A 12,610-nucleotide genomic window follows, 5' to 3' on the forward strand; every position below is an offset into this window, starting at 1 on the left:
TAGTCCTACTCCCACTTCCTCTGCCAGTTTTTAGTCAGCCAAGTGAAATATCTGCTTGTTTTGCATCAAAGTGGGTCATTCCTGTATTTTGTCTGTACTTTATCATCCATGAAAACTTTTTGTGAACCCCTGCCTGCACTGTCTCCTCACAACCCTTTAGCTTCTCCTACACTGGCTCCACCCATCTGCTTGGATTCACCTTGGGCTTCGTGTTCGCCAGCCCTGGAGTGTCGACCCACTAGCTCTGTCAAGAATCTCCTGGCCTGAAACTCCACCTCAGCCTGTCAGGCAGTCAGCTCCACCTTGACTCCTCACCATCTCGGCTTCACCTGTTACCATCATCCCTACGACTCCACCTGGCTTTCCCATCCTTCCGGCTTCACCTTGATCAGTCGTCGATGTACCTGGTCCATAGGTTTTCGTGGACTTCGTCCCTCCACCCCCTTGGCTCACACAGGCTCCTCCTTCCCTCCAGCTCTGCCTTGGTCCTCAGTCGCTCTGCCTTCGTCTCAGTCCTCTGGCACCCTGGCTCAGACTTGTTTGCTCGTCGCTGCAGCTCCACCCTGCTCTTCAGGACCTGTGTAGCCCAGTTCATTCTACTCGTCATCTTCTCCTGAGTCAACACAGCCTGGGTCACCACAGCCAGCATTTCAGACAGATGTCCCCCTGGTTCCAGCTGCCAAACCTCCACCATGGCTCCTCTCTCCCTCGACTCGACCATGGGCTTGTGTCCTGGCTATCTTACCTTGATCTCTCCCCCCTTTTATCTCCATCCTGGCTCCTCCCGCCTTTATCTTTGCCCTCGCCCTGCATGCCTGTCCTGTGTTTCTGCTCTGTGTCCCCCTGTAAACCCTCTCCTGACCTCCTCTGTTGGACTCGTGTTTTTGTTGTTATTGTTCTAAATAAGGTGGACACGCCTTCTTAATAGGGGGTAATGTATGGGGATTATCTGTGTTCTTTGTCTGTTTGGGTTGGTTTTTACTAGTTTAGTTTTGTGTGTTTTAAGGTGGTTTCCTTGGTTATTTATTGTCTGATTATTGTTTGCACCTGGTGTTCATTTAGTTAATTAGTTTGGTCTGTGTATTGAAGTCCTGTGTTTCTTTCTGTTCTGTGTTGTATAGTGGTTGTTCTGTTTCTAGTATTTTGAGTTCTGTTAAATATACACTGCTGCAAATAGATCCGTTCCCTCACCTTTACTGTGACCGTCAATGACAGCAGTGCTAATAAATCTATTTGGGCCACATGTATAAAGCACTGCAACCTTTGACATATAATATCACTGTCCGTGGTCCTGAAACTACACAACTCTGTTATTTCTGATGCCCTGCTGATTTGTGAGCACAAAACTAAACAAATATTTTGATGCACCATGATTGTTTGTCTACAGAAAATAAATGAAAGATGATATAATCATATCATACAGCAGGTCACATATGATCATCTTTGATGAATTTTACTGAATTTTACTGAATTTTACTGAATTTACTGAATGACCACTGAATGTTGATATTGTCTTTATCACATTTTCTTTATTCTGCGGTAGAAATAATCAATAAAATACATAATAAACATAAATAATTTGTGAATTTTTAAAATATTTTTTGTACATTAAATATCATTTTAATCTATTTTATTACTTAACTATTGGTGAACAAGTTCTACTCTTGTAAGTATGTAATCTTTTTCTCACAGGTCATGCAGATACAACTTTAAGTTTTATATTACTAAGTTAATTTGAAACTGTGGCTCTGTCAAAACATTACTGTGTTTATTTATTTATTTATTTTTGTTATTATGACACAGCAACTCTGGCTCAACTGATAGTGTGAGTTTGAGGCGGGACCTGTTTATCTCAATAATAGAACCTGTCTGACAGTTATTTTTGCAGTTCCCTTTGAGATCCATACTGCACTTTTTAAAACAACCCTCAGCATCAGAAAGGTGATATTTTAACATGTGTTCATATTAGTAGTTTAAACTGTAGGCCTACTACTGCAGTGCCCTATGAAAACGAATGTAACACCTGAAATCAAAAGTCTTTGTAGCTCACTCTTTCACATGTGGTAGCGATAAATAGACTAAGAAACTAAGCAAATGCATGTGACTGTTTTTGACACCTTTTTTTTTTAGCAACTGTGGAAACTTTTGACCACTAAGATTGAGGTCTAGTGAAGCCTGCCTGCTTGATCTTTCCATTCTGTTTTTACTTTCATGCACTGACCACAAACGCAACACTGAGGCAGGCATTCTGCACTGTGAACTCATAGCTGAGCTTGCTGATCTGTCTGTTCTGTTTTTCACTGTAATTCTAAATAACACATGCAATTAAAAATATTTAATTTAAATGTAAATTAAAAACAAAACTTTATTGCATTTGTATATATATATATATATATATATATATATATATATATATATATATATATATATATATATATATATATATATATATATATATATATAGCAGGTGTGGAACAACTTCGGGGTGAGTATGAGAGACTTTAAATTTTTGGGTGAAATGAAAGCTCTAGCGTTAAGTTCTGCCAGGAAGATTCAATGCTTGTCACTCATCACATTCAGACCTAACCAATCATGTCCTAATTCTCAGAGTATAAAATATGGTCACTTACATTTACCTCCATCCTCCCACCACCACCAGGAGGGTCCCCGCCTACACCTCCCTTCATCTTTAGGCAGGCAATGCAGAGACCATTACCCTCGAGACGAGAGCTACGGATGGGGCCTCTGCCAAAGAACCTCTAATTATAATACTTGCTGGTCTGTTAATAAACTTGTTCTTTTATGTACTTCATCTGGCCTCCCGAGTCTTTCTGGTAGAACTATCCCTTTAAGTGAGTAAATTACACCAAAAAAGATAATATTTATGCCATGCCCATAATCTCAGAAAACATAATATTTATAATCAAACCATCAGGTCTAAAACAAAATTATTTTTATATTAATTATATAAAATATGATTTATTGTTGTTGCTACTGTACATCTATAATAAATGAATTTGGAAATCGTTACTTTTTTTAAATAAATCTGTCTCTGTGGGGTTTTTTTATATATAGTTTTATATTAACATATTTTAATGACAGTGGCCTTTATTGATTGAACAAAAATGTATTATTGTATTTATCAAAATAAACTTAAAATAGTACAAAAACATTTAAGTATTTGTATAAATAACGTGTGTGGAAAAGGCCCACCTTGCCCACCTTAAAGGCCCACCAAAATATTTTTAAACTAAATAAACCACTTTTATGATTTATTTTCTATACCAACATTTTTCATTCCGTAATCATACACTATGGGTGCATTGAAAATAACTTGTTTGCTTTTTGCCCTGTTGTACCCTATGTAAAGACTGTCCATTACGATCTCAGAGGCTTCTTGTAATAAATGTTCCTTCTGAGCAGGGTGAGCTTTCTGTTTTTTGTAATGGAAAGGGACGTGAAGACAATAGTTGCAGTAAGTATTTATGTTGTGGTTTTGAATCATGAAGTGTTGCGAAAGAAAAATAAATGGGTCTTGTGGCTGGAAACTACTTAAACCATGATGCTCGCTCATTTACAGTGCAAAGTAAAGGTCCTGATCCACTTTTACCTTTTTTATGTCATTTATTTTGGTAGTGTTTTATTTTATCACTTTTTTAATATTTATCCGGCTATGTTTGTATGTACTTTTGCCTGGTTATGCTTTTTTAGTTCAGATCTAAGCAATATAAAGACCTAAAATTGGGACTTTTCAAGAATAAAAGTGGGGTAAATTACAAACAGTCATTTACGTAAACTCTATTTAATAATATTTTAAAAATAAAATATTTAATGATCACACAATTAATTTGATTTAAGCAAAAATTATTCAAATGTACTTTGATCACAGTTATAAGTACCAGGCACGAAGCTGATCCGCTGATGTTCACTGTAGCAGGTTTTGCTCTACACTGATCAGTTTCTTCCTGACACTCACTCAGCAGGATATGATGTCATTCACTCGTTCCGCCTCTTTCAGTTTGAATCACATGTTTAGCCTGACCACTTTCTATTATATCTGCTCTCTTACTTTTCTGCTCGACTTGAAATGAAATGAAATGAAATGAAATGAAATGAAATGATGAAATGAAATGAAGAGATTTTCCTGATGGGAGTCATGTTTCCTTCATTACTCATCAATGGGTAATGGGACCTAAGAGCTTGTCCCAGTGTCACAGAGCGAGGAAGGAGAGCATTGAGTATGGACGAAGAATACATCTGCAGTTTTAATAAAACATACATTTGTTGAAAGGTTTTCATGGGCTAATGTGAGAAAAATCTAGATTTAAATGTAAAAAAAAAAAAAAAAAAAAAACAAGAAGAAAAAACAAGAGGGCGCCGTCTTGCAGAAAGTGGGAAAGGACTTGTAGATGAAATAACTTATGACGCTCCTGGAAACCCTTTATATGAACAAAGACATCCGAAAATCGCATACTTTCACACTAAATAGAAGGTGAAAGAACATATGTGACAAGAGAAGTATATCTGTATTCACAGTACTCATTAAAGGGTAGACAAAAAGTACCTGGATGACCAACTACTACTGGGGAGATTCTGGAGTGTGCATACACTCTTAAAAGAAATGGTTCTATTTAGAACCAGAAATGGTTCTATCACCTGCTTCATATATGGAACCCTAAAATGGTTCTATATAGAACCTCAAGGAACCCTTTTTTTTAAGAGTGTATGATGAACACTTTACTATCCCATGAGGCCACGGGAGAGGATTTATGAATGGAGGTGAATGAAGGTGAAGCGACTCAACTGATGCTGGAAGGTCACATGATAATGACAACATGGCGAATGTAGTACATACAGATTACATACTCACTACACGCACACACATACCTTTTAGTGGTTGTGAAGCAATTACTTAAAATAAGTACCTACTCAAGAGAGTATGCGATTTTGGATGCATCCATTCAGTAACTATCGCTGTAGCTGAACAAAAAGCAGAAAAGTTTTGACTGATGAAACATTAATACAGTAGAAACTATAAAATAGTATAAACCCAATTGCAAAAAAGTTGGTACACTATACAAATTGTGAATAAAAAACAATGCAATGATGTGGAAGTTTCAAATTTTTATATTTTATTCAGAATACAACATAGATGAAATATCAAATGTTTAAACCGACAAAATGTATCATTTTAAAGAAAAAATAAGTTGATTTTAAATGTTATGGCATCAAAACATCTCAAAAAAGGTCAGAAAAAAAACTGCCATTCTACTTGACATTTCTGTCCCCCTCATTTCTGAAAGGATGGCTACACCCCTAGAGTTGAGTAGGTGTTAAATAGGCCAGAGCCTCTTTGAATGAAAGAGGACTAAGCTCTACTCTGTAGTTTTGTTTTTTGATGTGACCTTGTGTTTTGTTGTGTTTCTTATCTAAGGTTTATCAACACAAAAGAAAAGCAAGTGTGTTTCTGTTTTATTCTTGTTTTTCTGGGAAAATAAGATTGTGTTCACATACAGTACAATACTAATTAACATTAATACAAATTATGAAAGAGATCAAAAGCTGTGGATATTTCAACAAAATTAAGAGACATTTACATCTCATAATTATTTCAGAACATAAAATATAATTCAGAGGGGCTCTGGTTCAAAAACCATATTAGCAACGGCAAATAGTGTTACAGTACAGAATCGTTTAATTTCTGTCCAGAATATTCTGTCTGCATTTGTCTCTCCACTCTCTGCTGTCTCGAGCATTGGGATGTGAATTTTAAGGTAGAATAATTCATTTCCGTGGTCCTGTGGTACTAAAAATAAATATACATATATTTAATATTTCTGTGTACATTACACCACTAAATACTTGACTTTTAGACACTCATATCATTTGTAAAACAAACCTCTGCACTCGACTCCATGTTATCTGTAGCATGAACTTGCTGAGAAGCGTTGTCTGTTATAAGATGAAATATTAGACGAGTTTTAGGACTTCAAAAAGGCATTGTTAAGGAGAATTATGTTTTTTGCATAAATCTGACATGACGTTTCTGAATACTTCTAACTAATGCATGTTTTCTCGTGTGCTTTTATACGATGTATCATATATGAAGTCAGTGGTTACCTTTCATCTTGTTCACACACAGCAGAACATTAGTGATGAAGCTTATGATCAGCAATGCTGCAAGGCCAATGAGAATGTAGAACGACATGTGCTGGTCTTTATGTCCATCTGAAACAATAACATAAATGAATGCATCACGTAATACCTAAAACTAAAGGCCAAAAGTGATGTCCGGCCTAGGAACATATACATCTTCAGCCTTTATTCGAATATTATTGAACATTTGCTAAAGATTTTGCAAGCACATTGCAATTGTGTTTGGATTTACTTTCTTTTTTGTGTGATAACGCAATTAAACATGGCAAATTGTGCAGACAACATTTTGGGCAGGCTGTCATACAAAAACTAATGAACAAATTAATAACTAATTATGTTGTAGTCAATGTGTGTTTTTTCCTGTGATGTTTTTATGCATTTTTTTTATTATTTTCATATTAAAGTAAAGCTGTATTTTGCCCTTTTTGCAAAATAAACCGAGAAATACCTTAACCAAGGTCAGGGTTTTGTTTCGTATTTTGAATATATATATATATATATATATATATATATATATATATATATATATATATATATATATATATATATATATATATATATATATATATATATATATATATATTTGTTTTAATTGTTCCTCATATTTTAGTTTAATTGAACTTGTACGGTCATTATAAACAAATATCCCCTTTAGGCATCACTTTTGGGCACTACTGTCAAAAAACATTCAGGTCCCAATTGAAAATGTTCTATTGACCGATTATTCACAGAAATTCAATTTGGCCAACTGAAAAATTTAGATGTGATCGGTCAATAGAAAACTTTCAAATGAGGCCTGATTTTTTTTTTTACAGTGTACTGTACAACAATATGAAGCATACAATTCATTATCCCATATCAACAATAATCCCAAAATGCAAACTTAAGTACTCTGTGGTATACTATACAGTGTTATACAGTAGGTCAAAAATAAACCGGTTTTGTCTTAGCATTATAAAATGCACTAGATCACTGAAATGACGTCATATGCATCATCAATAAAACTACTTCTCTTATTGAACACACTTACCGTCAATATCCAGATTAATTCCATGTCCAAATAAAATCTCCCTACATGTGACCACAGCACAGTAGTAAATCCCAGGGTTGGTGTTTCTCACGGACAGATTGTAGACACAGCTCCCGGTTGGAGAAGCGGCCACTGAGCTGTTTTTGCAACTTTCTTGAGTGTAAATGATTCCTGGACTAGATTTTCCTGCATCATGTCTAAACCAGAAGACATTGTGTTCGCCTCCACAACTCTGTTGTTCATTTTGGATTGTACATTGTAGAGTCACTTTTCCATCTGATGATGATGATGATGATGATGATGATGATGATGATGATGATGATGATGATGGTGAGGATGATGATGATGATGAGGATGAGGATGATGTTCCAGGTCTCAGCTGCTGCAGAATATGAATCTGACTGGATTTCGAATCTATTGAAGGAACATAATGAATTTAAGACTGAAACATTTCAGAAAAGGTTCATTAAATGTTGACCACTCACCTCTAAGCACCAGATTAGTTCCAACTCCAAAGTAGACCATGTTAGAAAAGGAACCTGCACAATAATATGTGGCTGCATCGGACTGTACGGTTCTTTCAATAGTCAGATTAAAGCTATCAAACCCTGGAGTCACGTTAAAGCGCTTCGTCTTCTTAAACTCATCATGAAGTATACTCTCTTGAGAGTAGTGATATGAAGAGGCTACAAGAGCAGGTTTTTCTCCCAGAGACTGTTTGAACCACATAACTCTATTCATTTTGTCTTTTGGGTGAAAGCAGTGAAATGTCACATCATCGCCCACTTGAACTGTTGCATCCTCAGTCTGCAAAATACTTCCAGAATATTGCATTGCTGTAAAATATTTAATCGCAGTTATTACATAAATGTGTATGCGTTGATACATAGATGGCACAATGAGAAGTAAAGAAAGCTCAAGAAAAACAAGTTTTGTACTTACATGGTTTAAAAAAGAGAACACATACAATGATGAGAAAGACAAACATTGTCACTCTAAGAAGGGTAATTCTCTGTAACCTTCACTCTGCTTTAGGTGGAAGCACTATGAGACGATTCCATTGGCTCTCTGAGCTCACAAATCATTTCCTTGTTCAGCTTACTTTAAACACAGATGTGCTACATCACTGTATATATCTTTAATGTACATTTTCTATTCTGATATTCTTATCAATTTATGTAACATAAATAGATCTTACTAGAAACGAAGTTGTACACATTTACAACATTTACACAAATACCTTTCATCAGACAAAAGAAACGTCTCTTTATAAAACATGTGAGAGGTCAATAGCCGACATATATACTCACACAAAGAAACATGAAATCAGTTTAATCTTGAAATATTACAAGTATACAACAAAACAGGTCCATGTGGAATTTCTTGTTGGAACCTGCATAGCTTTTATGGTCAAGAACTGGACTATTAACCCACAATTTGAAACTCTGAAAGAGATCCATTATAAACAGATAATGAGTTATGTCTGTGTGCAAATGTATGAAAATGAAGGTGTGCGCTGGGAGATTATACTGTAAATCTGGATATAATGATGATTGAATGTTGTACAAGTACATTTACATAGACATATGTTGTAAATCAAGATAAATCGGTAACACTTTACAGTAAGGTTTCATTAGTTAACATTAATGTATTAGCGATTATGAACTTACCATGAACAGTTCATTTGTTACTGAATTTGTTTAATGTTAGCTAATAAAAATCCAGCTGTTCATTGTTTGTTCATGTTAGTTCACAGTGCATTAACTAATGTTAACAAAATTTTAATGAATTATTAGTCAACTTGGAAATTAATGTTAACAAAGATTAATAAATGCTTTATAAGTGCAGTTCATTATTAGTTCATGTTATGTAGTTAATGTCAGCTAATTAACCTTAGTGTAAAGTATTTTTGCAAACCTTGCCAAAAAAATCTGTTTTTCTATTTCTGTGATCGCTCACTGCCATCACCTGGTAGCTTATCATAGCAGTAGTCTACATTGTTGCCACATGACCTCATTATGTTGCATGTTTAAAATCACTATATGACATATTGACCATTCTTTCTTTTTTTAATGGAAATTTGCAGTATTTATTATAAATTATGCATCTATGCACATCATTTTTTTACAATACATGTCCGCTTGTAATCTTTAATCAAATATCATCCCTCTTGCAGAGAGAGAGACTTCTCTTTTCTAGACCTTCAGTGTGAGGGCGGGACAACCTGTCACTCACATGAGATTGACCAATAGCAAACCACAACCATCCAATTCAATCCAATTCCTAAAGGACAAAAACAAGTCCTGTCCTAGATAGTTTTCTTGTTTGAGAAGCTATTTTACTTGGACATACAGTACATCACAATAGGGAAGAAAAGTGACTTTTCAGGTTAATTCAACATTTGCATCCTGTTCTCGTATTGTAAATAAAAATATCTGGTCAGTATTAATCCAAATTTACTTAAAGAGATAGTTCACCCCCAAAAAAATATTCTGTCATCATTTACACACCCTTATGTTGTTCCAAACCAGCATAAGTTTCTTTCTTCTATTCAAAAGAAAAGGAGATATTATGAAGAATGTTGGTAACCAGACAGCTGACAGCACCCTTTGACTCAAAAATACTACGGTAGTCAATCGATACTGTCAACTGTCTGATTATCAACATTCTTCAAAATATAACATTTTTCATATCATTAATCCCACTCTAACTAAGGAAACCAGTTCCATGATTTGCATGGGAATGAAAGCTGCAGTCTGTAAGTTTTGCCTCTTTGTTGCCATCTCTGTTTGAAACCTGCAATTGCAGTTATTTGTGGAATTTATTTACTTATTTAGTGTTTTGAGGACTTTGTGTGGCTGTCATTCATTCAACACATCGGTGTGGATACTGAACTCGTGAATCACAGATTCTACATACTGGAAGTATGACCAAAATAATAAGTTAAACCGGAAAATGTAATCTGAACAAGTAACATATTCCACTTTTGTTCTGACTGACTGAGAAAAAAAATCATTGCAATAAATTGCACTACCAACAGCGTATTAGCATTACTGTAGATTTACATTTCTGTACAGTCTAATCTTTTGCTTTTGACTATGGGTGAATCTCCAGTTGTCACTGAGGATTGTCAGGGAAAATCCACCAGTACCACTCAAATTATAACACATTATTACAAGTTTACCATTGTGATTCACATGCTAAACATGGCCAAAACATGGTATGCCAGAGTTTTCCTGTGCCAAAAACACTCAGAAAGTTTCAGAAAGGTTTTTTTTTTTTTTTTTTTCAAGTATGGCCCTTTATGGCATTATAAAGGGAGGAATAACTTGTATGGGCACTTCTCTGGGATGAGCATGCGCAAACCCAAGCTTCCCAAAATTGTTTTTTCAAGAGCAGCAACGATGTTCTATTAGTGTGTTTGTGAAACTGCATCAAATTTCTCTATTTTGTTGGTAATCGGCACGTCAGTGCATATAATGTCAACACAACGTATTGTGAATAGAAAGTTCCAGGAACAGGTGTGTGTGTGTGTGTGTGTGTGTGTGTGTGTGTGTGTGTGTGTGTGTGTGTGTGTGTGTGTGTGTGTGTGTGTGTGTGTGTGTGTGTGTGTGTGTGTGTGTGTGTGTGTGCTTGGGATTCTTTAGCTCCACCCACTGCTCTCTATTTTTCGGATGTTTTCGGAAAGAATTGATCACATGATCACATCATGAGTAAAGAAGGATGTCGCCTCTGTTTTGCTTAGTTGGGTTCACTTAATATACAACAGTATTATTGATTTCATTATTGACTGCATTAACGCTATTGGATGAGAGCTGAACTGAGCTGGATGATGTCATCACTGTTTTCTGGAGAAAACATGAAAATGAACTAATTTAATAATTGATGATATTTATCTGAATCTGACTTCAGTTGAACAATGATATCACTTGGTATCCTGTTATCACAGTAAAGCTGCTTTGAAACAATCTGTTATGTTTAAAGCGCTAAATAAATGAAGGTGACTTGACTTGAATGATATGTTAAATATAATTTCCTTGAACCCACTTTATATTAGGTGGCCTTAAAGGGGTACTTCAGCGCTGGGAAGATGAATCTGTATTTAATCTGGGTCATCAATGCAGTAGAAATGTGAAATTATTTTTGAATTTGGTGTCTTCTAGCCTGAGAAAAGACAGAAAATGTGTTTTTGTCCCATGGGGATGAAAGACTACAATTCCCAGAATGCTTCGCTGCCCTGTGAGGCCATTCCCAAAGCCACCAACTTCATTACTGTGACTGAGTTGTTGAAGACACTACAATTAAAAACTGAACGTGTCTGTTCAATATAATGAGTGAGTCACCGCACGAGTGTCACAGCACTGAGCACTAACTGCACGAGTGATGAGAGCGGAGGTAATCGCGACTACACTCGCGGCATACATTCACAACGCGAGTTCAGTCTGGCACGTTTCAGTTCATGCCTTTGCAAGCTTAACTTTCATAGAAATTAATTTGAGAAGTTAAAAGACTTACATTGCTCACCATAGCTCCGTTTAAATGAGTGCCTGTAGCTGCGAGCTGAGTGTGATCTCCATCCCCCATGCGCGGATTCAAAACATGCGGAAATGGCTCCCTCTGCTGGCTGTAGTCTTTAGCCTTTGGGCAAACATTCCTCCTATGATGCAAAAATCGTCAATTTGCATCATAGGAGGAATTTTTTCAGAAGTAAAATGCATAAATCTCTTGTCTCAGGGAGATATGAGGGGGGAAAGCACAATCATTTGAATATACTCCAGGGTTTCTACTGATACAAAGCCATATGCTAATCGCTGAAGTAACCCTTTAACTACTATGTACTAACATTGTAATTAATCATACAATGCACTTGTTGTGTTCATACATGTTTTTACATTGTACTTAAATTTTAAAAAATACCTGCATGTAATTACGTTTGTAATTAATATCTGTAGTTACATTTGTAATTGCACAGTTGGGACTTCCCTTACACCTAACCCTACCCTTAAACTGACACACACCACCACACTCTACCCGTATCCCTCCTCAATATCAGCAAAGGTGTTTTGAAATGCAATTTGAACAAAGTAAGTACATTCAACTTATTTTTCGCTGTAAGTACATAGTACTTAAGGCCAACTAATATAAAGTGGGGCCATTCCCTGTATTCACTAGAAACAGAAGGTCAAATCGAGTGCATTGTATTGCATGATAAACTATTCAACACACATGCTCTGTTGTAGAGGAAGTAACCATATAGTGTTGTGGATGAATAACCGAATTAGAGAAGGGTGACCTAAATCTAATTAGCCAACGTCGAGAGGTTTACATAAGATGATGAACACATTTACACCCTTACAGGATGTGGTTCTGCTCATATGTAATTTTGCATGTCGTTTCCCATACACACACAATTGTTCATGTTAA

The 12,610-nt window shown here is 35.8% G+C and overlaps 1 protein-coding gene across 1 annotated transcript; it reads right to left on the bottom strand.

Annotated features, from left to right (window-relative positions):
* Nucleotides 1-2,209: 2,209 nt before the first annotated feature.
* Nucleotides 2,210-8,341, bottom strand: LOC137066035 (uncharacterized). The gene is made up of 6 exons (XM_067437336.1): nucleotides 8,129-8,341; nucleotides 7,672-8,022; nucleotides 7,187-7,600; nucleotides 6,121-6,228; nucleotides 5,900-5,952; nucleotides 2,210-2,308 (listed from the first exon to the last, which is right to left on the bottom strand). Exons 1-6 carry the CDS (start codon nucleotides 8,172-8,174, stop codon nucleotides 2,210-2,212), a joined length of 1,071 nt encoding a protein of 356 aa, XP_067293437.1. The 5' UTR covers nucleotides 8,175-8,341.
* Between the last annotated feature and the right edge of the window lie 4,269 nt (nucleotides 8,342-12,610).

This window comes from Pseudorasbora parva, chromosome 1, assembly GCF_024679245.1.
Source record: "Pseudorasbora parva isolate DD20220531a chromosome 1, ASM2467924v1, whole genome shotgun sequence".
Taxonomy (NCBI): domain Eukaryota; kingdom Metazoa; phylum Chordata; class Actinopteri; order Cypriniformes; family Gobionidae; genus Pseudorasbora; species Pseudorasbora parva.